A 26,253-nucleotide genomic window follows, 5' to 3' on the forward strand; every position below is an offset into this window, starting at 1 on the left:
CACCTGGGAGATCCAGGTGGAGTTTCTGGGCTGTTACAACCATTTGGGAAGTGAACCAGACAATGGAAGATCTCTCCTTCTCTCTCCCTGCCCACTTCTTTCTCTGCCTGATGCTTTGACTTTCAAATAAATAAACAAATAATTTTTTTTAAAAAAGCAGGTTTTATAGTGACTTTAATTTTGCAAATCTTCTTAAACTACTTTGTAACAATATTTGACTATAAATAGATGATTTTTAATCAAAATTTCAATTGTTTTATAATCAAATTTGAAACAGAAGCAAACACATTAATTGGAGGATTATCACTCTAGGAGCACTACAACTGACAACATCTAATGCACACATACTCAACTAGAAGAGACAAAGGACATACGGACATCTGGCCCGCTGTTTTAAAAATACTAATGAATTAATAATTATGTTGGATATCATGATTTAAAATTATTATGACTTAGAAAACAATAGTATACAAAAATTCAAGGACAGCACACTGTTATGGTCAGCTTATTTTAGCAGCACTGCACCTCATGTAGAGCGAAAAAATCATGTTTTTAAACTGACAATCTATTTTAACTACTTTACTAATTATCACATGAATGACACTGGTTGACTTTGAAATACTATAAATATTATATATACCCTATAAAAAGCAATTCCCAATATGAAATGCTATTTTTAAATGCCTTTTTTAGAACATAAATACCTCATTTTATTAAACTGTATCATTAAGAATAAACATGATTCATATAACTGAAATCTTAATTCATACCTTAAAAGCAGTAACAGCTAAAAAAATTAAGCCATTTTTTGACAGAGGTGGTCCAACAATAACCTTGACTTATAGTGTAGTAAAATTTCATCCCCTGGTCTCGATTCCACGGTCAGTACTATGAATGCTGAATACAACAATCTGCTGTAACAAAGCATCAGGAATTTCTGACATCAGGAATTCTCAAGTATGACAAATGTCCTTCCTTACTGTTTCATATTAGTTCAAATGCTGCTTCTCCGGTGCTTCTAATTTGTTTCCCTGAGGATGTTTTAAAAAAAATCAGTATGTGTAACTTTCCACATTATTCCAGCTCACATTATTCCATGCTCCCCATGTTCCCTACAGTTTACTTTAAATCTTTTTTTTTTAATTGGAGGGGTAGGATTTGGGTAATAGAAGAAAGATGGGTTTAATCTCTTGCTAATCTGTAGGCTTGTTTCAGAGGTGCTGAATATTTTCTGACGGGTAAATTTGCTAAAAAAACATACACAACAAACAATGGCAATGTCATCATATTGAGGATAGCAGTTAACTCTTCCAGGTGAGCTCAGAAAGGATAACAGAATAATTTACTAATATTAGGTATTTTCTAGTTCATGGGCATAAATAAAACATTTTATCCACTTTACAAAGTAGTAATAATTAGAAATATATCTAGAACCTATAAAATTATCCACAATATAAATGTCACTAACAAAAATGTCTTAATATTTCCCTCAGCAAAAATTGTACATTTGTTATGAAGTACCCAATTTTTGTTTAAATATCAAGCAATACAGGACAAGATGTTATAAAACAAAACATACAGCTGGGAAGCATTTTATTATTTTCTACTTCATGTAACATTGCTCAGGACCACACAATCTTAAAGATGTTTTTTTCCCACAACTTTTCTGATTTAGGAATACCACTTAAAATATTTACTGGTGCAATAAATATTTTGTGTTCCTAAACAGTCATGATTTTACCAAATGTCATATCCATTATACTTCTTGCCCCTTTGTCAGAAAGATTAACAGAAACTTTAAATTAAATGTCTGGACATTCAAAAATAGTTTTTAAAAGTTTATCCAAATAAACTAAATCTATATCAACAACCACTATTTTTAAAATTATATGCCATTTAAAAAACAAGTTTGAATTTTTAAATAAACAAGATTAAGATCCAATTTAAATGAAGTTTTAAGCATCAGATTAAATATCTTAATTTTTAGGCTATCCAGAAATATATTTTGTGAATAATTATTCCATAAATATATATGTATAAATATAAATATATATCTACAGGATCTGCAATGCAGGAGAAAATTTTTTAAAGGAAAAGAATTGCACTTTTAGGTTATCAAGATGTTATCAAATTTACCCTTCATGTGAAATATAATTACCAATCCAGGTGCTTTTGGCACAAGTTTTTATGTGAATATTGACACAATCTTAAAAACACAATGCTTTTATATTTTATTTGCTGGAATATGAAGAATCGAACAGAATTTAGCATTCTGACCAAAAACATCCCAGATAACTGCAATTACTTAAACACAAATAACAGTTGTAGAAAGATCTTAAACCTGCATTATGTCTGGAACATGTAAAATTTTACCAGCAACAGGTTTGCTTCAATCCCTTGGGCCAAGAATTCCCAGCCTACACACACATTTGTCTTTTTCTACTCACGTATGACTTGGCTCACACCCCAGTATATAAGGACAAAAAATAAATGTATAATAAAAAGATTGGATAAATCAAGAGAGGCTTTTTGGTCTTGAATTCTTCACCCACTAACAATGAAGCAGCACTGTAGGCAGCCCAAAACACACCAAACAGCTTAAAAAAAAAAAAGACAAAAGGCAGCATATTAGCAAATTAATTGACTTTTTGGATATCACAGAGTAAAAATAATGTTCACAGTATTTTAAAAAATCAATCATCAATTGTGGGAAGTGTTAAAACTTATTAAGAATGATAAATCCTTAGTAGGAATGTTCATCTTTGCTCTGTTCTTTCCTTCTGTCAATGTGGTGTTTCCTGATCAAATCTGTCTAATCGTTAAGAATCACCTGGCTGGCCAATTAAGAAGAGACATGAGGGACTACATTCAGTTCTGCACAAATATTTTTTTAAAGGAAGAAATCAATGATCAGTCTTTCAAAAACATGGGTCCCTGGTGACTAAGGTAGGGAAATTTTTGAAAGAACTATTACTAAGCCAAACTGCTGAAAGAAAACTGATCCCTGCAAAGTGGAAAATTTTCTTTTTCTTTTGAAGAAACAGAGAAACAGAACTAGTGAAAATTTTACACAATGTTTATTATCACAGTGTTTTCCCAGAAACAGGTAGAAGTACAGAGTTAAATGAAACAGAGAAAAACAGATCACTTTTCAGTCAAGAGTTTAATTAAATAAAATATACTATTAGTTTTCTGATTATACATACACCTAATTTTAAAAATTTTTACTGGAGACTTACATAGTACTTACTTGTACAGTCATAAAAAGGCATTTTACAGCATAAGCCAAAACATGAACTTTTAAGAAAGAAATCAGGGAATTATGGAAACACAATCTAGCACAGAACAAGGTTTCTCAACCTGGCAATACTGAAATTTCAAGCTGGGAACTCTTTGTGGTGGGGTGCTGTCCTGTGCACTGTAAGAAGTTTAGCAACATCCTTGTTCTCTATCCACTATATGTTAGTAACCACCCTCCCTCCCTAAACAGCACACACATACCACACCTGTGACATGCCAAATGTCCCCTAGGGGGCAAAATTCAGAAAAAGCACAGGTATACATGTAATAAAATAAATACTGGCACACTGAAAATGTAGTTGGGATACTTTCTACTGTGCTTAAAAACTAAAAAACCTACAGAATTGAGTAATTCAAACATACAAAAAAAATAAGGAAATATATGTCATAATTAGATTTTTCGATTATAAATGGTTGAAAAATTGATATGTAATAAAGATTTCAACAGTTTGCACCCACACAGAACACAAAGTGTAAAATACTGTTTCAGTACTAGTTATAGCATTAATTCACATTGTACAACACATTAAGGACAGAAATCCTACATGAGGAGTAAGTGCACAGTGACTCCTGTTGTTGACTTAACAAATTGACACTCTTGTTTATGGCGTCAGTAATCACCCTAGGCTCTTGTCATGAGTTGCCAAGGCTATGGAAGCCCCTTGAGTTTGCCAACTCCGATCTTTTTTAGACAAGGTCATAGTCAAAGTGGAAGTTCTCTCTTCCCTCTGAAGGTATCTCCTTTGATGGCCCATTCTTTCCACTGGGATCTCACTCGCAGAGATCTTTCATTTAGGTTTTTTTTTTTTTTTTTTTTTTTTCCCAGAGTGTCTTGGCTTTCCATGCCTAAAATACTCTCATGGGCTCTTCAGCCAGATCAAAATGACTTCAGGGCTGATTCTGAGGCCAGAGTGCTGTTTAGGACATCTGCCATTCTATGAGTCTGCTGTGTAACCTGCTTCCCATGTTGGATCGTTCTCTCCCTTTTTAATTCTATCAGTTAGTATTAGCAGACACTAGTCTTTGTGTGATTTCTTTGACTCTTAGACCTATCATTATGGTCAACTGTGAACTGAAATTGAAATTGTGAACTGAACTTGAACTGAAATCAATATACTAAATTGATCTTCTGTATATAAAGATAATTGAAAATGAAATCTTGATGCGAATGCAATGGGTGAGGGAGCGGGAGATGGGAGGGTTGTGGATGGGAGGGAAGTTATGGGGGCGGGGAAGCCATTGTAACCCATAAGCTGTACTTTGGAAATTTATATTTATTAAATAAAAGTTTAAAAAATTGATATGTAATAAAGATTTAAAGAAAATCAATGCTTGTAGATTAAACTATAACGATAGAATTAAGTGATGAAGAGTATTGCAACACATTATTTTCGACTGAATTAAGAAACATACAATATCTCTCCACCCATAGAAGACTGTTAATAGGAAAATATTTTGGCAAAGAACAATCTGAAGTTTAAAAACAAAAAATTTTGTTCTGAATTTTTAATGATATAGTTTTTTATTTTATATACTTTCCTATGTTGCAAAAAAAAATTTAGGGTCCAACTTTCAGCTGAACTTTATAACTAAAAATGACCAAAGGACAATGGCTTTAGCAATTTTGGAAATGAACTCAGAAATAATCCTACGAGTTTAATTTAAGAAAATACACAACAGAACGTAATCCTAAATGATTCAGTAAAGTGGCATGATATTCATAAGACTAGAAGAATTAAAGGTCAGCATGAGATAGTTCCTGTACTGTAAAACTTTTCCGTGAAGTTCTAATACTATCAATTAAAAATAAAAAGATTTTAGGGTTGGAACAAAGAAGAAAGCACAGGCTTCTTTGTCCCTAAGTGTTCAAATACAAGAAGGTTCTTCAAACAGTTCAAAGAAAACAGATTTAAGAGGGAAGTTTATTTTGGCCCTCCAAATTCTGGAAATCTAAGCATACTTTTTTCGTAATGCACAGTAAATGAACTTTTGAAGTATTCATGTACAAATATCATCTCAAAATATTCTTTTATAATATTTGTAACATCAGCTACCAGCTGAGTGTCTAGTCTGTGCCAAGCACTACACCAGACATTATGCATACTTTTAAATTTGATTTCATTACTAAATGGTTTCGAAATTCAACTCTTTTCAAGATTAATGCTTAGGTATCAATATTAGCTGTTAGATCAAATTCTTTTTTTTTTTTTTTTTTTGACAGGCAGAGTGGACAGTGAGAGAGAGAGAGACAGAGAGAAAGGTCTTCCTTTGCCGTTGGTTCACCCTCCAATGGCTGCCGTGGCCGGCGTGCTGCGGCCGGCGCACCGCGCTGATCCGATGGCAGGAGCCAGGAGCCAGGTGCTTCTCCTGGTCTCCCATGGGCTGCAGGGCCCAAGCACCTGGGCCATCCTCCACTGCACTCCCTGGCCACAGCAGAGAGCTGGCCTGGAAGAGGGGCAACCGGGACAGAATCCGACGCCCCAACCAGGACTAGAACCCGGTGTGCCGGCGCCGCTAGGCGGAGGATTAGCCTAGTGAGCCGCGGCACCGGCCTGTTAGATCAAATTCTAAAAGAAACCATTACGTCTTCTCTACTGTAATTAATTATAGTCTTAAAGTAAAATCTCATAAAAAGTAAGTTGCTCTGGCTACCTAAAAACAAATTTAGTGCAGAGGGGTCAGTACTGTGGCACAACTGGTTAAGCTGCTGTCTGCAGTGCTGGCATCCCATATGGGCACCAGTCGAGTCCTGGCTGGTGGGAGACCCAGTTGAAACTCCTGGCTCTTGGCTTCAGTCTGGCCCAGTGCTAGTCAATGCAGCCATTTAGGGAGTGAGCCAGCGGATAGGAGACCTCTCTGTCTGTCTGTCTCTAATTCAACTAAATAAAATAAATCTTTAAAAAAAATTTAGTGCAGAAGCTACAAAACAGCAGTTCTGCAAGTGGTGGTTTTAAAATGTTCCAATTTCCATAAGGAAAAGACATTCACGGTATAATATAGATGTATGTGCTAAAACACCCATTTATTTCTTGAAGTTGTTCAACATTAATACTGAAAGTTAAGTTGTATTCCTATTAATACTCAATAGTATCAGTCAATGTTTAAAATGTGTGTATGTTACTCTTAACACCATGTAAAGAAGTCCTGATCTCTGAATGAAAGAAAACTGAGTGTACTAGAACCATGCCTACCATATTTGATAAGGAAGATAATATTCAAACAAGAGTAACAGATAGTAAATAAATGTATAATGGAATTAAATAGCCACAAAATCTAAACTCATCATATACAAAGAAAAAAAAAATTCAACATTAAAAAAGTGCGACTACAATATCCTGAAAACTGATGAGCTCTTTGTTTTTCCCCACCTGTTTTGTAATTATCAGTGATTAAAAGAGGATAACAAAATTCAGTTAGAAAAATCAGTGTTCCAAAATACTACCAACTGTTTTTGATGACAATATTCTTTGCCACAGGACTTTTGCTGCTTCAAAACAGTAAACTACTTTATATGAATCATACTACATAACTTACTTTTATAAGTGTAGACACAACTTCAAATGATCCAACCACCAAAAGTATAGGGGCTATTACAATGAGAGGAAGCAATGAATATCCTATAACTCCAAGAACTTGGCCATATGCAACCTGTGAATTTTAAAAATTTTAAATAAATATCACAGAAATCAAGATACTCATTTTAATCACTACTGGACATCATATGTTCTTTGTTGTACTTTTGTAAATGTGGGAAGTAAAATCTCACCCATTACAGTTTAAATTACTATCTAGTCTCTGATCATGGTTTCAGTTACCATCAATTTACTGATACTCAAATCTACATTTCCAGTCCTCTCTCTCTTGAACTTCAGCCATTATACATCCAATTACGTTCAGTGCATCTCTACAATACACTACACATTTAACCACTTCTGTTTAACGGTAGGAGGTTTAAATGCATCACAACTGGGCCCAGTGTTGTGGCACAAAGGGTTAAGCTACAACGCCAGCATTCCACATGGATGCCGGTTTGAGTCCCGGCTGCTCCATTTCCAATCCAGATCTCTGCTAATGTGCCTCAGAAAGCAGCGGGTGGTGGTCCAAGTACTTGGGCCTCTACTGTCCACATGGTAGACTTAGACGGAGTTCCAGGCTCCTGGATTCAGCATCGTCCAATCTTGGCCACTGCAACTATTTGAGGAATGAACCAGCAGATGGAAAATGTCTCTCCTCTCAACTATGCCTTTTTTTTTTTAAAGATTTATTTTATTTATTTGAAAGACAGCATTAGAGAGAGAGGTAGAGACAGAGAGAGAGGTCTTCCATCTGCTGGTTCACTCCCCAGATGGCCGCAGCTGCGCCAAATCCTTGGGCCCCTGCACTCACATGGGAGACCCAGAAGAAGCTTCTGGCTCCTGGCTTTGGTCTGGCCCAGTTCTGGCTGTTGTAGCCATTTAGGGAGTGAATCAGTGAATGGAAGATCTCTCTTTGTTACTCTTTCAAATAAAAAAAAATTTTTTTAAAGATTTTTTTTTTTATTTGAAAGAGAGAGACTGAGAAGAGGGAGAAGTCTTTCATCCACTGGTTCTCCTCAAAAGACTGTGATAGCCAGAACTGGCCAATCCAAAGCTAGGAGCCAGGAGCTTCTTCCAGGTCTCCCACGTGGGTGCAGGGGCCCAAGCACTCTGGCCATCTTCTGTTGCTTTTCCAGGCACATTAGCAGGGAGCTAGGTTGGAAGTGGAGCAACTAGTCTTATGGGATGTCAGCACTGCAGGTGACTGTGCCACAAGGCTGTGGCCACAATGCTGGCCCCTGTATGATGTTGTTTGAGATGTCTGCATCCCATCTGGGAGTGCCTTGATTGAGTCTTGGCTCTGCTCCTGACTCTGGGTTTTCACTAATACCACACTGGGAGACATTTGGTGAGGGACCAAGTAGTTGGTTTCCTGTCACCCAGGTGGGACACCTGTATGGAATTCCTAGTTCCTAGCTCAGCTTGGTTGTGGGTATTTGGAGATTGAGCCAGAAGATAGTAACTCTCTCTGCCAATCTGCTTCTGTCCCTGTCCCTCTCTGCCTATCTGCCTCTCAAATAAATTTTTTTTTAATATTTTTAATTTAAAAAATATAGTTGGTATATTGATAGTCTTCAGTAGATAAATATTTAAAATCATTTTAATTTCTAACAGAAAATACTAATATATATAACCTACATAAAGAACCTTGGTGGGGAGCCAGTAGTGTGGCACAGTGGGTAAAGCCACTAACTGCAGTACCAGCATCCAATGTGGGCACCAGTTCAAGTCTCAGCTGCTCCATTTCCAATCCAGCTCCCTGCGAATGTGCCTGGGAAAGCAGCAGAAGATGGCTCAACTGTTTTGGGCCTCGCTATCCACATGGGAGACATGGAAGAAACTCCTGGCTCCTGGCTTTGGCCTGGCCCAGCCCTGGCCACTGCAGCCATTTGGGAAGGGAACTAGAGGATGGAAGTTCTCTCTTTCGCCCAAATAAATAAAATCTTAAAAAAAAAAATCTTGGCCAGGGGTTATGGTACAATTGCCCAAGCCACTGCTTGGGACACCCATATCCTATCATCCTATATCAAAGCGCCTGGATGGAGTCCCACATCTGCTTCTGATCCAGCTTCCTGCTAATGTGCACACTGGGAGGCAAATGACAACTTAAGTACATGGGTCCTGGCTATCCATGTAGGAGAACAGGACGGAATTTCTGGTTCCTGTCTTTGGCTTGGCCCAAGACCCTGGGCATCTAGAGAGTCAATCAGTGGATGAAAGGTTTCTCTCTCCTTCTCCCTCCCTCCATATCTGTCCCTGTCACTCTGCCTTTCAAATGACAGATAAATACACATTAAAAAAAAGATTTTATTTTTTATTTGAGAGGTAGAGTTCCAGACAGAGAGAGGGAGAGACAGAAAGAAAGGTCTTCTATCTGCTGGTTCACTCCCCAAATGGCTGCAATGGCCGAGCTGAGTCAAACCGAAACCAGGAGCCAGGTGCTTCTTTCCAGGTCTCCTGCATAGGTGCAGGGGCCCAAGTATTAGGGCCATCTTCTACTGCTTTCCCAGGCCATAGCAGAGAGCTGGACTGGAAGAAGAGCAATCAGGACTCAAACCGGTGCCCAAATGGGATGCCAGCACCACAGCACCAGCCCTGATAAATACATCTTAATAAGAATCTTGGGGTATGCATTTAGCTTAGTGGTTAAGACATATGTGCCACACTGGAGTATCTGGGTTTGAGTCTCAGTTCTGGCTCCTGACTCCAACTTCCTGCTAATGCAGACCCTGGGAGGCAGAAGTGAGAACTTGAGTAATTGGTTTCTGCCGCCTGGATTGCCTTCTCAGCCCAGCTTGTTTTAGCTGTTTCAGGCATTCGGGGAGTGAACCAGGAGATGAGAGCTTTCTCTGTGTCTAGCTGTCCCTCTTTTTCTCACTGCACCTCAAATAAATTTTTTAAAAAGTAAAAAAAATCTTAAAAAAGAAATCTCTTGGCAGCCTGATATCAAAAGTTTGAAAACTGCTGTAACAGAACAAATCATATTCTTCCTTAAAAAGCTTACAGATTGCTTGATAAGTAGGACAGGATCTTTTCTCTCCTTGTCCTTCCTTGTAATATTTATTAAGCACAATACTGACATAATGATGAGCTTAAGGGAAGTAGCGTAACTTAAAAGCAATCCTGAGACAAGAAACAGTAAAAATTAGCATAGCTGAGGATTGTATCTATAGTATTCATAAAAAACAAAGAGTATTCTCAAAATTGACTACTTACTTCTCCACCAAGAACTCTGGCCAGTAAGAAAATTGTTAGTGAACCAAATATCCAAATGGTTATAATCCATGAGACCACCTTTGGGGGAAAAAATTCATGACATTAATATTTTTATACCAAATAACTTAGTAATTTTCCAAGAATTCAATTATCTGCCATGTAACATAGTCTGACATTCCGAATCTCACTCAGATCATGAAGAAGTTGTGCAGTTTTTAGCTATCTTTCCAAAACTTAATAAAAATACAATATATTATACAAGCTTATATCCAAACTGAAAATTCAATATTAACAACTGTCAACAAGAAAAACAGTGGAGAGGAAGCATACAGATTCTACCCCATCACCCAACCATGTGATCCTGTTATCATAATCAGTAATGAAACTTATCAGGTACCCCCCGTTAGTAGGCACAGAAAGGTACAACATATTTCTGTGATACTCGTGCCTAAAATACCTAGCCCCAGTACAATCATGCGAAAACATCAAGCAAACTCAAACCAAGTGCCAGTCGATGGGGGTACAGTAATCTTCTGTTTTTCCCCTTAGAACTCATTGACAAGTGAAAGGTTATATAAAACAGATGAAACTACAAATGCTGTACATGAAGGAAGGTGTTAGGAAGCAGACCCAACTCCCCTTTCATTTTCAATGGTTTTTACAGTGTTCAGCAGAGTAACTGATATAAACTACTGATCTAGGGTGACTACTAATAGGACTAGTATAAAAATGCTAAGGGTCTTGCAATGGGGAGGCTATTTTGGATTATCTGACTAACTAATCTTAAAAGAGAGAGGAAAATGGAGATTTGTATAAGTGGAAGAGAAGTCAGTGTGATCACAGACACAGACACTGCATGGATGCAGCCAGGAGCCAAGAAACGCCAGCAGCCTCTGGAAGTGAAAGAGGCAAGCGATGGATTCTGCCCTGGAGCCTCCACAGGAACCAGTCCTGCTGACATTTTGATTTTAGTCCTTTAAGACTCATTTTGGACTTCAGACTTCAAGAATTGTAAAAGAATAATTCTGTGGTTTTTAAAAAAAGTTTATTTATTTGAAAGGCAGATTTACCTAGAGAGCTTCCATCTGCTGGCTCATTCCCCAAATGTCTGCAATGGCTGAAGCCAGAAACTCGATCTAGGTCTCCCAAATACCTGGGTTCCTCCTGCTGCTTTCCAAGGCACATTAGCAGGAAGCTGGATCAAAAGCGGAGTAGCTGGGACTCAAATTAGTGCTCATGAGGTTTAACCTCTGTACCACAAATGTGTGCTGTTTAAAGCCATTAAGGTTTGTGGTAATCTGTTACTAGCAACATGAAACAGATTCACTTCCAAATCACGGTGCTAAGAAGTTCTCTTTTCCTCCCCAATAGCCTTTAACTGAGGATATGAGAGTATGACGTGTCCATGTAGTGTTTTGTGATAGTCCCTGAGACTAGGACAACGAAATAGAAACACAATTATGTATTACATGTTACGTTTCAAAGTCTTCTCCCTTTGGGAAATCAGAAAGGCAACTTCTGGTGACTGGTCAGTTCTGGTCAGCTGTGAGTAGTCCACTTGCCTTAATGCTTTCTATGTGAATGATCAATGTAGAAAAGTTTGGAAAGCATTAATCCTTAATTACCTTAGTACCCCTCACTTAGTAATTATGGACCACTTTTAGAGATGAGCAAGTGAGAAATAATGATTAGAGGTAAGGCATTTTCCATAATGTGTTACAGTTAATATTCAACTAAATTTAATTTTTGAAACTCTTCAAAGACTTAGAATTTGTACCAAATTAAATATACTTACCCTAAACTGTCCATACAATGATATCATGGAAAAGAAAAGAACAACAGCCAGAGGACCCCAAAAGTCAGGATTGTCTCTCACCACTTGTCTATTAAAACCAAGTGATGGCATTGGCATCAAAACACATCGGATTTTGTAGTAAATATCCTTTAGATCGATATCCAATTCTTCTCTATAATTTTAAAAGAAAAATTCTGAAAACACACACTTCTGAATACCAAGACAGTTACAAAAGAATTTAAAATAAGTAGAAATATGATAGCATCGTCTCTATAGGTCAGCAACACATCTGCATTGGAAGTACCATACTGCAGTGATTCTAAGGGGTACACTGGTACACTGTTAACACTTAAACCTCTCTAAAACTGGGAAACATCTCATAATCACTGGCGTTTTACAATTGTTGTTAGCCTGGAGTGAAGCCCAGTGCTTCTAACTTCTGCCTTTCCTTCTATCATTCTCTTAGGGGTACACTATCATCAATCTAAGACAGCTTTAAACAAAATTTCCTGTTTGAGACTTTTTGGGACCAGACTGACAATTCACACTGTCAACTATATGTAACCAACCTGAGGTTTACATTCTCAGGGGGAATTTTTTCTTCCAATACCCCACACCCAGTGTCAAACTATAGCAAACTTCTTTCCAAGTGTCATTTCTTACTCATCCTTACACTACGAAGGTAAAACTCTGATGTTCCCAATTTCTGCTACCTGAAGCACTTTTTTTTCATTAATATGTAAAGTAAATTCACTTTATTATCTATAGCACCTTAGATTTGATGAATTATGGGATATTAACAAAGGATGTCTAAGCACATAATCTACCAATAATCATCATAACAATTAACTTGGTAATGCCTTCATCTTATAAAGCTATACGTTCTTTTTTCCAAAACTGTTAACTGCTTTGCATTTTTTTCCCCAGATGATGGGTAATTTTTCAAGTACAATGAATTTTTCAATACAATGAAGACAGTGAAAGTCTACCTATAGTTTTATACTCATCACCAGCTTCGCAATTTCTATAGGAGTAATTCTGGAGTGGGAATCTTTCTGGACATCTTAACTGGACTTGCATCTTAATTTTAATAGTTAGCACCTAAAAGACCTGCTTTTTTAGACTGCATGATTACTTGAGATAGCTGACAGTCCCAGAAATTTGGAGTATATCTCTGTATATATACACAGTGTTTTATACAGAATCATCATTCTTTTAATTTTTGCCATTCAATAGATTAACAACTTATTTCAGTTTTAAAAATTACTAGTAAAATTGAACATTGCTATAGCTTTTGACCCAAATGGTTAATATTTTCCATATCTGTCATTAAATAACATGAACAAATACAATCATTCCACAGACTAGTTCTAAAAAACATTATTTTTACATACAAGAGAGGCTTGTTATCTTCAGGATCATCATCTTCAACTTCCAAAAGCCAGCCATACCCTCTTTGTCTCAGAAATGTAGTGGCTGTAGATTCTTTGATAAAATCTCCACCAAGGTTTAATTTGACATCTGGGGATGCTATTGAACCACTGAGATCTTAGAAGAAGACAAAAAAAAAAGTATGCCAAGATAAAAATGTATAAATCTTAAATGAACATATATTCAACTAAAAGAAGTACAACTTGAAGATTTCTAACTATGAATATCTGCTATTGTATAAAACCTCCAAATTTTGTAATTGATATTTTTAAACCATCTCTTATTTTGCAAGAAGAGAATGAAAGATAAAAGAGGTGAAACGACATAAAAAAGATTTCTCAGCTTATTTAGCTGGACTGGTTCCAGAATTTAAGACTTAACAATGGGGCTGGCGCTGTGGCACAGTGGGCTAAGCCTCTGCCCATGGCACCAGCATCCTATGGGTGCTGGTTGAGTTCCAGCTATTCTACTTCTGATCCAGCTCTCTGCTATGGCCTGGAAAAGCAGTAGAAGATGGCCCAAAAGCTTGGGCCCCTGCATCTGCATGGGAGACCCAGAAGAAGCTCCTGGCTTCGGATTAACTCAGCGCCAGCTGCTGCAACCATTTGGGGAGTGAACCAGCAGATGGAAGTCCTCTTTCTCTGCCTCTCTGTAGCTCTATTTTCTATACTCTATTTTTTTTTCTGTATTTTTTGTAGCTCTATTTTCTGTACTCTATTTTCTCTGTAACTTTATTTTCACACAAATAAATAAATCTTAAAAAAAAAACCAGACTTAACAACAGTAACTAATACTTAAAGGGAAGATTTATGTAATATCATTTTGGATTCTATTCATTGCTACATACATTATGTACCTAAGGACAAAATAACGACAAATTCTTTTTAAAGGTATTACATATGTATACATTTAAGAACCATCAGACTGGGCCAGCATTGTGGAGAAACATGTTAGGCTGCCACCTGCAGTGCCTGCATCCTATATGGGCTCCACTTTTGATTTAGCTCCCTGCTAATGTGCTTGGGAAAGCAGTGGAGGATGACCCAAATATTTGGGCCCCTGCACTGACATGGGAGATCTAGGAGAACTCCTGGATTCAGCCTGACTCAGCCCTGGCCTGTGACCACCTGGGGAATGAATTAGCATATGGAAGATCTCTCTCTCTCTCCCCGCCTCTCCCTTTCTAACTCTGCCTTTCAAATAAATAAGATAAATTTAAAAAATAACCATTAGACATAATTTATTTACAAAAGGAAGACTGCAGGTAAAATTCTTTTTTCATGTATTTATTCACGCATTCTCTTATTTAAATAATCAAATATCTACACTAAGTGCTTCTTTTTTTCATGCTTGTATGCCTTTTTTTGGTGCTAGAATATTTATTTTTGATAGAAAGCTTTTATTTAATAAATATAAATTTCATAAGCACAACTTTTGGATTATAGCAGTTTTCCCCCCATACCTGCCCTCCCACCCCCAAACCGTCCCTTCTCCTACTCCCTCTCCCATCCCATTCTTCATTAAGATTCTTTTATTTTTTTTTTTTTGACAGGCAGAGTGGATAGTGAGAGAGAGAGACAGAGAGAAAGGTCTTCCTTTTTGCTGTTGGTTCACCCTCCAATGGCCGCTACGGCCGGCACACCGCGCTGATCCGAAGGCAGGAGCCAGGTGCTTCTCCTGGTCTCCCATGGGGTGCAGGGCCCAAGCACTTGGGCCATCCTCCACTGCCCTCCCGGGCCACAACAGAGAGCTGGCCTGGAAGAGGGGCAACCAGGAAAGAATCTGGCGCCCCGGCCGGGACTAGAACCCAGTGTGCCGGCGCCGCTAGGTGGAGGATTAGCCTATTGAGCCGCGGCGCCGACCAAGATTCATTTTCAATTATCTTTATATACAGAAGATCAACTCTATACTAAGTAAAGATTTTAACAGTTTGCACCCACATAGACACAAGTTAAGTGCTTCTTATATTAATGTTTAGTTCTAGATAAATCTGATTAGTAGAGTCTTCTGGTATTTCAGCAAACTTTAAATGTAAATCATCATTCATCTTTAGTTTTAGTAAAAAAAAAAAAGGGGGGGGGGATTTGTGCATGCGTGTGTGTGTATGATTTCTTAGGTCAAGAGATATAGTTACCCACATTAAAAATAAATCCCACGTTTGTTATGCCCAGAATTTTAGATATTACATGTAACACTGGTACTACAGATCTGACATTTTCTGGTGGAAAATATGGGGAATAATCACAAATTTTCTTGAGGTCACATAGAAACTAAGTAAGGTGGAAAAAGACTTATGTAAGACCAGAAAATGTGCATTAGTAAACAACCATCAGTGTTGTTAAGTCACACAACTAGGGAGTACTTTAGAAAAACAATTTTGGGGCTGGCGCTGTGGCTCAGCGGGTTAACGCCCTGGCCTGAAGCACCGCCATCCTATGTAGGCGCCAGTTCTAGTCCTGGCTGCTCCTCTTCTGATCCAGCTCTCTGCTATGGCCTGGGAAAGCAACAGAAGATGGTCCAAGTCCTTGGGCCCCTGCACCCGCGTGGGAGACCTGGAAAGAAGCTCCTGGCTCCTGGCTTCGGATCAGCACAGCTCTCTGGCCCTTGCGGTCATCTGGGGAGTAAACCATCGGATGGAAGACCCCTCTCTCTTTCTCTCTCTGCCTCTCCTCTCTCTGTGTAACTCTTTCAAATAAATAAATAAATCTTTAAAAAAAGGAAAAAAAATTTTGGCAAGAATAAACCAGAACACTCAACACAGATCTTCCTTCTATGGAGATCATCTTCAAACAATACTAAAGTTAGCTGCTTTATAAAAAAAAATAAAACCAAGTTTTTCATATATTATATAAACAACTTAATTTGCACAGTACTCTAAATTCTAGGTTAAGTATTGATAACTGCTATTAAAATCTTGGCGTAGGCCGGCGCCGCGGCTCACTAGGCTAATCCTCTGCCTTGCGGCGCCGGCACACCGGGTTCTAGTCCCGGTCGGGGCGCCGGAATCTGTCCCTGTTGCCCCTCTTCCAGGCCAGCTCTCTGCTGTGGCCCGGGAGGGCAGTGGAGGATAGGCCAAGTGCTTGGGCCCTACACCCCATGGGAGACCAGGAGAAGCACCTGGCTCCTGCCTTCAGATCAGCGCGGTGCGCCGGCCTCAGCAACCATTGGAGGGTGAACCAACAGCAAAAGGAAGACCTTTCTCTCTGTCTCTCTCTCTCACTATCCACTCTGCCTGTCCAAAAAAACAAAAAAAAAACAAAACAAAAAAAAAAACTTGGCTTAAACTTTAATGAGTAACAATTATGAGTCACATTCTGGTCTGGTTATGACAACTCCTGCAATTAATTATATTAAAAGCCCACATTCTGAAGCTAAGTCCTACGTTAGCTACTAATTAAGACTGCTAATCATGAATGTTTCTGGGGTGCAGCTTCCTATTCAAAGTTCTTTCAAGTCAAATAGTATATGATTTTATAAAGTTTTTATAAGGGAGTTTACTTAAGGGTAGAATATACGTACTGTTGAAGTCACTGACCTTCTCTACCCAGTTAAAACATCCCTGTAAATGCTAGCACTGATCTTTTTTTAAAGATGCTTTTAAGAATCACCTCATTTGTGAGGTTTATTATTTATTTATTTGAGAGAGACAACAGAAACAGAGAGCGCGCACCCACTGGTTCATTCCCTATATAGTTCACTTCCCAAATGTCTGCAAGGGCTGCACCAGGAGCCAGGAACTCAACGTGAGTCTCCCACATAGGGCAGGGACCCAAAACCTGAGCATCACCTGCTGCCTCTCAGGGTGTGCAATAGCAGGAAGCTGGAAGAGGAAGAAACAGGACTCAAACTCAGGCACTCTGATAGGGTATGTGGGCATGCCAAGCACAACTTAACAGCAAGGCCAAATGCCTGCCCCTATCTTCAGTTAAAAAATATTCTCTGGCAGGCTGGTGTTGTGGTGTGGTGAATGAAACTGCTGCCTGAGATGCCAGCATTCCATGTGGGTGCTAGTTCCTATCCTGGTTGTTCCACTTCCGATCCAGCTCCCTAATGGCCCAGAAAAGGCAGAAGATGGCTCAAGTGCTTTAGCCCCTGCCACCAACATGGGAGACCTGAATGAAGCACCTGGCTCCCACTTTCAGCCTGAGTCAGTCCTGACCATTGCATCCACTTGGGAAGTGAACCAGGGAATGGAAGATATCTGTGTGTGTGTGTGTGTCCTTCCATCTCTCTCTGTAAGTGTTTCAAACACATAAATCAATCTATAAGAAAGTAATATACTTAATATAAATTGAAAATCAAAGAGGTAGAATTTAAGTAAAATTCCATTTTGCAGAGGTCATTTGGCCTAGTGGTTAAGATGCTAGTGCCCCATATAGGGTAACTTGGGTTCAAGGCCATGCTTGCTCTTGCTACTGGCTTCCTGCTAATGCAGACCCTGAAAGGCAGTGGTGATGACACATGGGAATGGGAGACTTGGTTTGCATTCCTGCCACTGGTTTTGGCTCCAGCTGGGACCATCATGGGCCCTTTTTGTGGTTCTCCACCTCTCAAAAAAAAAAAAAAAAAAAAAAGTTTATAATATTTTTTTTTAACAGAGTCATAGACCATGAGAGAGAGAGACAGAAAGAAAGGTCCTCCCTCCACCGGTTCACTACCCAAATGGCCGCCACGGCCAGCACTGTGCTGACCCGAAGCCAGGAGCCAAGTGCTTCTTCCTGGTCTCCCATGCAAGTTCAGGGGCCCAAGCACTTGGGCCATCCTCCGCTGCCCTCCCAGGCCACAGCAGAGAGCTGGACTGGAAGAGGAGCAACCGGGACAAAACCCAGCGCCCACAGGGGATGCCGGTGCCGCAGGCGGAGGATTAACCAAGTGAGCCACGGTGCCGGCCTATAACTTCATTTCTAATATGAGGGTACTTCAAAAATTTATGAAGGGAGTGAGTAAAAAATTTGAAGAAAATGGAATTTAAAGATAAGCTTAGGGACAGGCGCTGAGGCATAGTAGATGCTGACATCCTATATGGATGCCGGTTCGTGTCCCTGCTGCTCCTCTTCCAATCCAGCTCTCTGCTAATGTGCCTGGGAAAGCAGTGGAAGATGGCCCTAGTGCTTGGGCTCCTGCACCCACATGGGAGACCTGCACAGTGTTCTCACTCCTGGCTTCAGACTGGCTCAGCTCCGGCTTTTGCAGCCATTTGGGGAATGAACCAGCAGATGGGAAGACCTTTCTCTCTGTCTGTAACTCTACCTCTCAAATAAATAGTCTTGGGCCGGCACTGTGGCTCAACGGGCTAATCCTCCGCCTTGCGGTGCCGGCACACCAGGTTCTAGTCCTGGTTGGGGCACCGGATTCTGTCCTGGTTGCCCCTCTTCCAGGCCAGCTCTCTGCTGTGGCCAGGGAGTGCAGTGGAGGATGGCCCAAGTGCTTGGGCCCTGCACCCCATGGGAGACCAGGATAAGTACCTGGCTCCTGCCATCGGGTCTGCGCGGTGTGCTGGCCACGGCGGCCATTGGAGGGTGAACCAACGGCAAAGGAAGACCTTTCTCTCTGTCTCTCTCTCTCACTGTCCACTCTACCTGTCAAAAAATAAAAAAATAAAAAAAGTCTTAAAAAAAAGATAAGCTTATTTTGGTGTGAAAAATCTTGAAATCCATGCACATTTCTATATTATGCATTTTCTACACACTGTGTGAAGGTCCCTCCCTCATAGGTATAAAGAGTGCTTTTTTTCCCTTGATTCAACAATACACTTACTGGTTTTTAAAATATTTATTTATTTGAGAGGCAGATGGAGAGAGAGAGAGAGATAGAGAGGCCTTTCATCTGATGATTCACTCCCCAAACAGCCACCAACAGATGGTGCTGTGCCAGGCCAAAGCCAGAGGAACCTGAAGATCTTTTCTCCCAGGTCTTCCATCCTCCATCCCCAAAAGCCAATAACGTCCAAGCTGGACCAGGCCAAAGCCAGGAGCCAGGACTTCTAACGAGTCTCCCACATGGATACAGGGGCCCAAGGACTTGGGCCATCTTCTGCTGCTTTCCCAGGCCCATTATCAGGGAGCTGGATCAGAAATGCAGCAGCCAGGACTTGAACCGGCACCCATATAGGATGCCAGCATTGCAGATGGCAGCTTAACCCGCTGTGCCACAGTGCTGGCCCCTCTTTATTTTTTTAAAGATCTATTTCTTTACTTGAAAGACAGAGTTATGGGGCCAGCGCTGTGGCATAGCCGGTAAGGCCACCGCCTGTAGTACCAGCATCCCATATGGGCGCCAGTTCGAGTCCTGGCTGCTCCACTTCCCATCCAGCTCTCTGCTATGGCCTGGGAAAGCAGTAGAAGATGGCCCAAGTCCTTGGGCCCCTGCACCCGTGTGGGAGACCTGGAAGAAGCTCCTGGCTCCTTGCTTCGGATTGGTGCAGCTCCAGCCTTTGCGGCCAATTGGGGAGTGAACCAGCAGATGGAAAACCTCTCTCTCTCTACCTCTCCTTCTCTCTCTGTGTAACTCTGACTTTCAAGTAAATAAATGAATCTTTAAAAAAAAAAAAAGGCAGAGTTAGAAAAATATATAGACACTGAGACAGAGATTGAAGAGAGAGAGACAGAGACAATCCGACATCTTCCATCTGCTGGTTTACTCCAAAATGGCTCCAACAGCCAGGGCTGGGCCAAGCCCAAGCCAGGGGTCCAAGCATAAGGCCTAAGTACAAAGGCCATCTTCCATTGCTTTCTGAGACAGAGAGCTAGGTTGGAAATGGAGCAGCTGGAACTCATACAGGATGCTGGCACTGCAGGCGACAGATTAACCCACTATACCACAATGCCAGCACCAAGAAATTTAGATAAGGAAGTCACAGCAGTCACATTAGAGATTTTGCAATTATGAGGTTAGAAAGGACCTCAACAATCATTCTCTGGCCTCTAGAAAGGATTCCACTTAAAGTCCTCATCTAAACCAAAGATTACATAAATGAATGTATTGAGGAACATTGTGTTAAAAAATTTTATGTCTCAAAAAGACACTTTTAGCTTACAAATGTAGTATAAGAGGTTTTCATTGAAAATGCTTATTATGAAAAAAAGTGCACAGATTTCAATGCTTTTGCACCAAAATAAACTTACCTTAATTTCATTTTCCCATGAACTTAAAAAAAATTTTTTTTTGACAGGCAGAGTTAGTGAGAGACAGACAGACAGAAAGGTCTTCCTTCTATTGGTTCACCCCCCAAATGGCTGCTACGGCTGGTGCGCTGCGCCCATCTGAAGCCAGGAGCCAGGTGCTTCCTCCTGGTTTCCCATGCAGGTACAGGGCTCAAGGACTTGGGCCATCCTCCACTGCACTCCTGGGCCACAGCAGAGAGCTGGACTGGAAGAGGAGCAACCGGGACAGAATCCAGCGCCCCAACCAGGACTAGAACCCAGGGTGCTGGCGCCACAGGCAGAGGATTAGCCAAGTAAGCCGTGGCGCCGGCCTAAAAAAATAAGTTTTTATTTATTTGACAGGTAGAGAAACAGAGAGATAGAGAATGAATTCCCACCTGCTGGTTCACTCCTTAAATGCCCACAGCTGCTGGGGCTGGGCCTATGCTGAAGCCAGGAGCCAAAAACTCAACCCAAGTCTCCCACACAGGTGGCAGGAACCCAGTTACTTAAGCCAGCATCCTTGCCTCATAAGGTGTGTGAGTTAGGAGCCAGAGCTGGGTATTAAACCCAGATTCTCTAATGTGGGATGTGATATCTTAACAGGTAACATTAAATGATAGGACAAAGGCCTGCCCCTTGAACTTTTTAAAAAAGTACTCTTTGGGCTGGTGCTGTGGTGTAACAGGTGGGGCTGCCGCCTGCAGTACCAGCATCCTGTGTGGGCGCCGGTTCCAGTCCCAGCTGCTCCACTTCTAATCCAGCTCTCTGCTGTGGCCTGGGAGAGCAGTGGAGGATGGCCTGAGTCTTTGGGCCCCTCCACCCACATGGGAGACCTGGAGGAAGTTCCTGGCTCCTGGCTTCGGATCGGCACAGCTCCTGCCGTTGTGGCAGGTGGAGGAGTGAACCAGTGGATGGAAGACCTCTCTGCCTCTCCTTCTCTCTCTCTGTAACTCTGACTTTTCGATGAATAGATGAATCTTTAAAAAAAAAAATGTACTCTGGTAACACTTTCTGTTCCATGTAGAAAAGGAAAATGTGAAGCAAACACGTAGGAACTCCAGAGACAGCAATCTGATACTTATCCCAGTATCCCCACAGCACAGTTAGCTACAGATGGGGAAAAAATTACTCCACAAGCATAGCTGACTTAAGTTAAATCAGAGAAACAGCTAGCTTGACTGTCAAATATAGGACAGTATCCAGAGTAAATCACTTTTTAAAAAAAAAAAAGATTTATTGAAAGGCAGAGTTACAGAGAGACAGAGGCAGAGAGAGAGGTCTTCCATCCATTGGTTCCCTCCCCAAATGGCCACAATGGCTGGAGCTACGCCAATCCAAAGCCAGGAGCTTCTTCTGGGTCTCTCACATGGTCTCCCATGTGGGTGCAGGGGTCCCGGGACTTGGGCCATCTTCTACTGCTTTCCCAGGCCATAGCAGAGAGCTGGATTGGGAGTGGAGCAGCCAGGACCCATACAGGATGCCGGCACTGCTTTACCAGCTACTCCACAGCGCCAGCCCCAACCACTTATTTTTTTAAGTGTATTTATTTGTTTATCTGAAGGCAGAGCAACAGAGAACTAAAAATCTTTCATCTACAGTTTTGTTTTTTAAAGATTTATTTATTTGAAAGGCAGAGTTACAGAGAAAGAGAGAGATCTTCCATCTGCTGATTCATTCCCCAAATGGCCACAACAGCCAGGTTGAAACCAGAAGCCAGGAGCTTCATCTGGACTCCCATGTGGGTGCAGGTGCCCGAGGACTTGAGCCATCCTCTGCTATTTTCCAGGCACATTAGCAGGGAGCTGAATCAGAAGGAGCACAGCCGGGACTTGGATTGGTACCCATATGGGATGCTGACATTGCTAGAGGCAGCTTAACCCGTTATACCACAATGCCAAACCAGCCCCGCATCTACTGTTTCACTCCTGAAATGTCCCCAACAGCTGGGGATGGGCCACATCAAAACCAAGAGCCAAAAACTGTTCCTCGGTCTCCCACATGGGTGGCACGGATTCAAGTATTTAAGCCATCATATGCTGTCTCCCAGGGTGCAAGATCAGAAGCAGAAGTGGGACTCCAAAATGAGACAGATGACCCAAAGCACTTCCTACTCAGTTGAGCCACAATGCTTATCCCAAAATACAAATTTTAAATCAATCCCTTCATAATATTTAATATTCTTTTCATTTCCTAAGTGAGAACACTGTCAACAAATAAATATGGGATTTAAAAGGATACAGTATTTTTTAAAATCTATTGCAAATGAAAAATTTTAAAAATGTTTCCACTGCTATTTGGACACAGAGTGAGGAACAACATCAGTAAGTTTCAAGTCTTCCTGAAAACTATATTTGGGAAAACTGCCCAAGAAAATTAAGCAATAATTTCCTTTCTTTTTCAACCCAAATGTATGTATAAGGGATTCTGTCTCTAAATCTTCTGCTTAGCCTGAAAACTTCAATTTGAAAAGGGAAGATTTCGTCACTGCAATGACAGTATACTCAGGATGAGATTGACAAATCTGTCCCTAGACAATTTCCAGAACACCATATAACGAACAATGAACATTTTGTTGGTAGCTGTCAACTTATATGTATGAAGAAACTTTTTCTTATTTAGTAAGCAAAAAGAGCACAGGCAAAAATAATCTCATTTCACCTGAAAATGAAATCCATGTGTGATCAAGTTTAACCAAGAATTGAACACTTGTGCAGCAAAAATAAAATTAAGAGCATATTTTGAGGGCTAGCGCCGTGGCATATTGGGTAAAGCTGCTGCCTGCAGTGCTGGCATCCCATACGGATGCCAGTTCGAGTCCCGGCTGCTCCACCTTCGATCCAGATCTCTGCTAGGGCCTGAGAAAGCAGCATGGATGGTGCAAGTTCTTGGGCCCCTGCACCCATGTAGGAGACCTGGAAGAAGCTCCTGGCTTCAGATCAGCCCAGCTCCTGCAGCCGAGGCCATTTGGGGAGTGAATCAGTGGATGGAAGAACTCTCTCTTTGCCTCTGCTTCTAACTCTGACTTTCAAGTAAAATAAATAAATCCTTTAAAAAATAAAATTGTCATGTTATTATTATTCATATTGTTTTGGTTTATGGTTTTAGTAGCTTTATTATTTGTTCTTATCAGTAAAATTTCATATTGTAAGGGTTGGTGTTGTGGTGTAGCAGGTAGAGCCTGTGATGCCAGCATCCCACATGAGCACTGGTTTGTGTCCCAGCTGCTCCACTTCCCACCCAGCTCCTTGCTAAAGGCCTAGGAAAAGCAACAGAGGATGGCCCAGGCACTTGGGCCCCCGCTAACTATGTGAGAGACCTGGAAGAAGCTCCTGGCTCTTGGCTTCAGCCTTGGCTCAGCCCTGATCGTTTTGGCCATCTGGGCAGTAAACCAACAGATGGAAGATCTCTGTCTGTCTCTCCCCTCTGTAACTCTTTTAAATAAACAAATAAATCTTTAAAAAACTTTCTTATTGTAAATATTAATTAAAATAAAATTAAATCACCTGAGTCTGAGGAAACTAAATCTCATTTTTGCACACTTAACTGAAGTTTTTGCCTTTTGAGTACTTTAATATTTTTATTTTGAAAAAGTACAGATTCATAAGAAGTTGCAACAATACTACTGAGAGGTCATACCTATCATTCACCCAATTTCTCTCAATGGCACCCCATTATATAAGGGGACTTAAAAATTTTATGGAAAAATAGAATTTTAAGTTTATTTAAATCTAGGCATAGCTTTTTCATAATATATAGTTTCCATGAATTTTCGAAGACCACTGTTTGTATGGATTTCAAACTTTTTGCACAGAAATAAGTTTGTCTTTTTTTTTTTTTTTTTTTTGACAGGCAGAGTTAGAGAGAGACAGAGAAAAAGGTCTTCCTTCCGTTGGTTCACTCCCCAAACGGCTGCTACAGCTGGCGTGCTGTGCTGATCCAAAGCCAGGAGCCAGGTGCTTCCTCCTGGTCTCCCATGCAGGTACAGGGCCCAAGCACTTGGGCCATCCTCCACTGCGCTCCTGGGCCACAGCAGAAAGCTGGACTGGAAGAGGAACAGCCGGGACAGAATCCAGCATCCCAACTGGGACTAGAACCCAGAGTACCGGCACTGCAGGCGGAGGATTAGCCTAGGCACTTGGGTCCCGGCCTATAAGTTTGTCGTTTAATCTCATTTTCCACTAACTTTATGAAAGACCCTTATATAACTATCAAAACAAGAACACTGACACTGGTTACAATCCGATAACAATTATTATTACAACTACAATTAATTAGCTACAGACCCTATTCAGATTTCACCAGTCTCACACTAATTTGCTGACATGCACAAATTTACTGAGTTCCCAGGTTCGAGTTTTGGCCTCCATCCCACTCATGCTTCCCTCCCCCAAACTCCCAGACACTTCGGGCATCTGGGGAGTGAACCAGCGGATGGAAAGCTCTATCTTTCTTTCTGCCTCTCAAAAAGTATATACACTTTTTTAATTAAAAAAGCAATTTTTCAGTTTTTAAACAAGGAAAAACTGCTGTTTTGAATTCATTATATACCATTTCATACTTCAACAGTGTGTTATATAAAAGAAATCTGTGCTAAGATATCCAGGGATATAATAAATAAAAAGCAAGAAAATTTTACAAAGGAAAAACTAAAGATTCTTTGGTCTACATTGCTTACTTTTTTTTTTTTTTTTTTTTTTTTTTTTTAATTTGAAAGGTAGAGAGAATCTTCCATCAGCTGATTCACTTTCCAAATAGGCGTAATGGCTGGGGCTGGCTAAGCCAAAGCTAGGAACCCAGAACTCCATCCACGTCTCTCATGTGAGTGGCAGGGGCCCAAGCACTTAGACCATCTTCCACTGCCTTCCCAGGCACATTGGTAGGGAGCTGGATATGAAGCAAAGCAGCCAGGACTTGAGCTGGCACTGATATGGGATTCAGGCGTTGCCTTAACCTACTGCACCAAGACACTGGCTCAATTAACTTGTTTTAGAAATCATATACTTTCTGGGAAGGGGTAATTTTAGAGAGTAAGTTGAATGCTTTGCCACAATGACAGAGTAACAGAAAACTGTGGATGAGAGGTTTTTCTGCTTTTTAAAAAAGTTAAAAAGTGACATTAAAGCCTTGCAATAAAGCCAACAGACAAAATCAGATTTGTATTTTGGAACACAGTTTTAGCTGCTACATTATGTACAAGAGATTTAAGAGGGGAGCGATTGGAGCTGAGTTTGGTCAGGAGGCTATAGTTGAGCATAGACAAGAAATGATAAGGCAGAAGACTTGAACTAAGGCACTGTCAGTAAAGAAAGAAAAAAAGATGAATTTTATAGTTGCTCTAGAACTGTTCTGAAATAATTTTGACTAATTAAAATGAGAAAGTAGAGAGATGAGATGTTTCCAGCATTTGGCAAGAAAATCTGTATCACAAATATTAAGTCACTTTCATTTCAGTACCTTCCTCATTTTCAACACTGATCGAGTAATTAATCAACAAATACTATTAATCATTTACTTTTTTTTAAAAGATTAATTTATTTGAAAGGCAGAGCTACAAACAGTCACAGGGAGAAACAGAGACTGTCCACCTGCTGATTCACTCTCTAAATGGGCACAGTGGTCTGGGCTCAGCCAGGCCAAAGCCAGGAGCCCAGAAATTCATCCGGGTCATCCACGTGGGTGGCAGGAGTCCAAATACTTAGGTTATCTTCAGCTGCTTCCCTTGGCACATCAGTAGGGAGCTAGAGTGGAAGTGGAACAGCTAGGACTTGAGCCAGTGTTGATATGGGATGCC

The 26,253-nt window shown here is 40.5% G+C and overlaps 1 protein-coding gene across 1 annotated transcript in view; it reads right to left on the reverse strand.

Moving 5' to 3' along the window:
- Positions 1-1,561: 1,561 nt before the first annotated feature.
- The window catches only part of YIPF4 (Yip1 domain family member 4), a 29,116-nt gene continuing 4,424 nt past the window's right edge, over positions 1,562-26,253 (reverse strand). The window contains exons 2-6 of the mRNA XM_002709927.5: positions 13,281-13,434; positions 11,887-12,058; positions 10,092-10,169; positions 6,835-6,948; positions 1,562-2,597 (exon numbers count right to left, since the gene is read on the reverse strand). Coding sequence (XP_002709973.1) covers positions 2,460-2,597; positions 6,835-6,948; positions 10,092-10,169; positions 11,887-12,058; positions 13,281-13,434 — 656 coding nt within the window. The 3' untranslated portion in view covers positions 1,562-2,459. The remainder of the gene's footprint in view (positions 2,598-6,834; positions 6,949-10,091; positions 10,170-11,886; positions 12,059-13,280; positions 13,435-26,253) is intronic.

The sequence above is a fragment of the Oryctolagus cuniculus genome, chromosome 2 (genome assembly GCF_964237555.1).
Source record: "Oryctolagus cuniculus chromosome 2, mOryCun1.1, whole genome shotgun sequence".
NCBI classification, from domain to species: Eukaryota; Metazoa; Chordata; class Mammalia; order Lagomorpha; family Leporidae; genus Oryctolagus; species Oryctolagus cuniculus.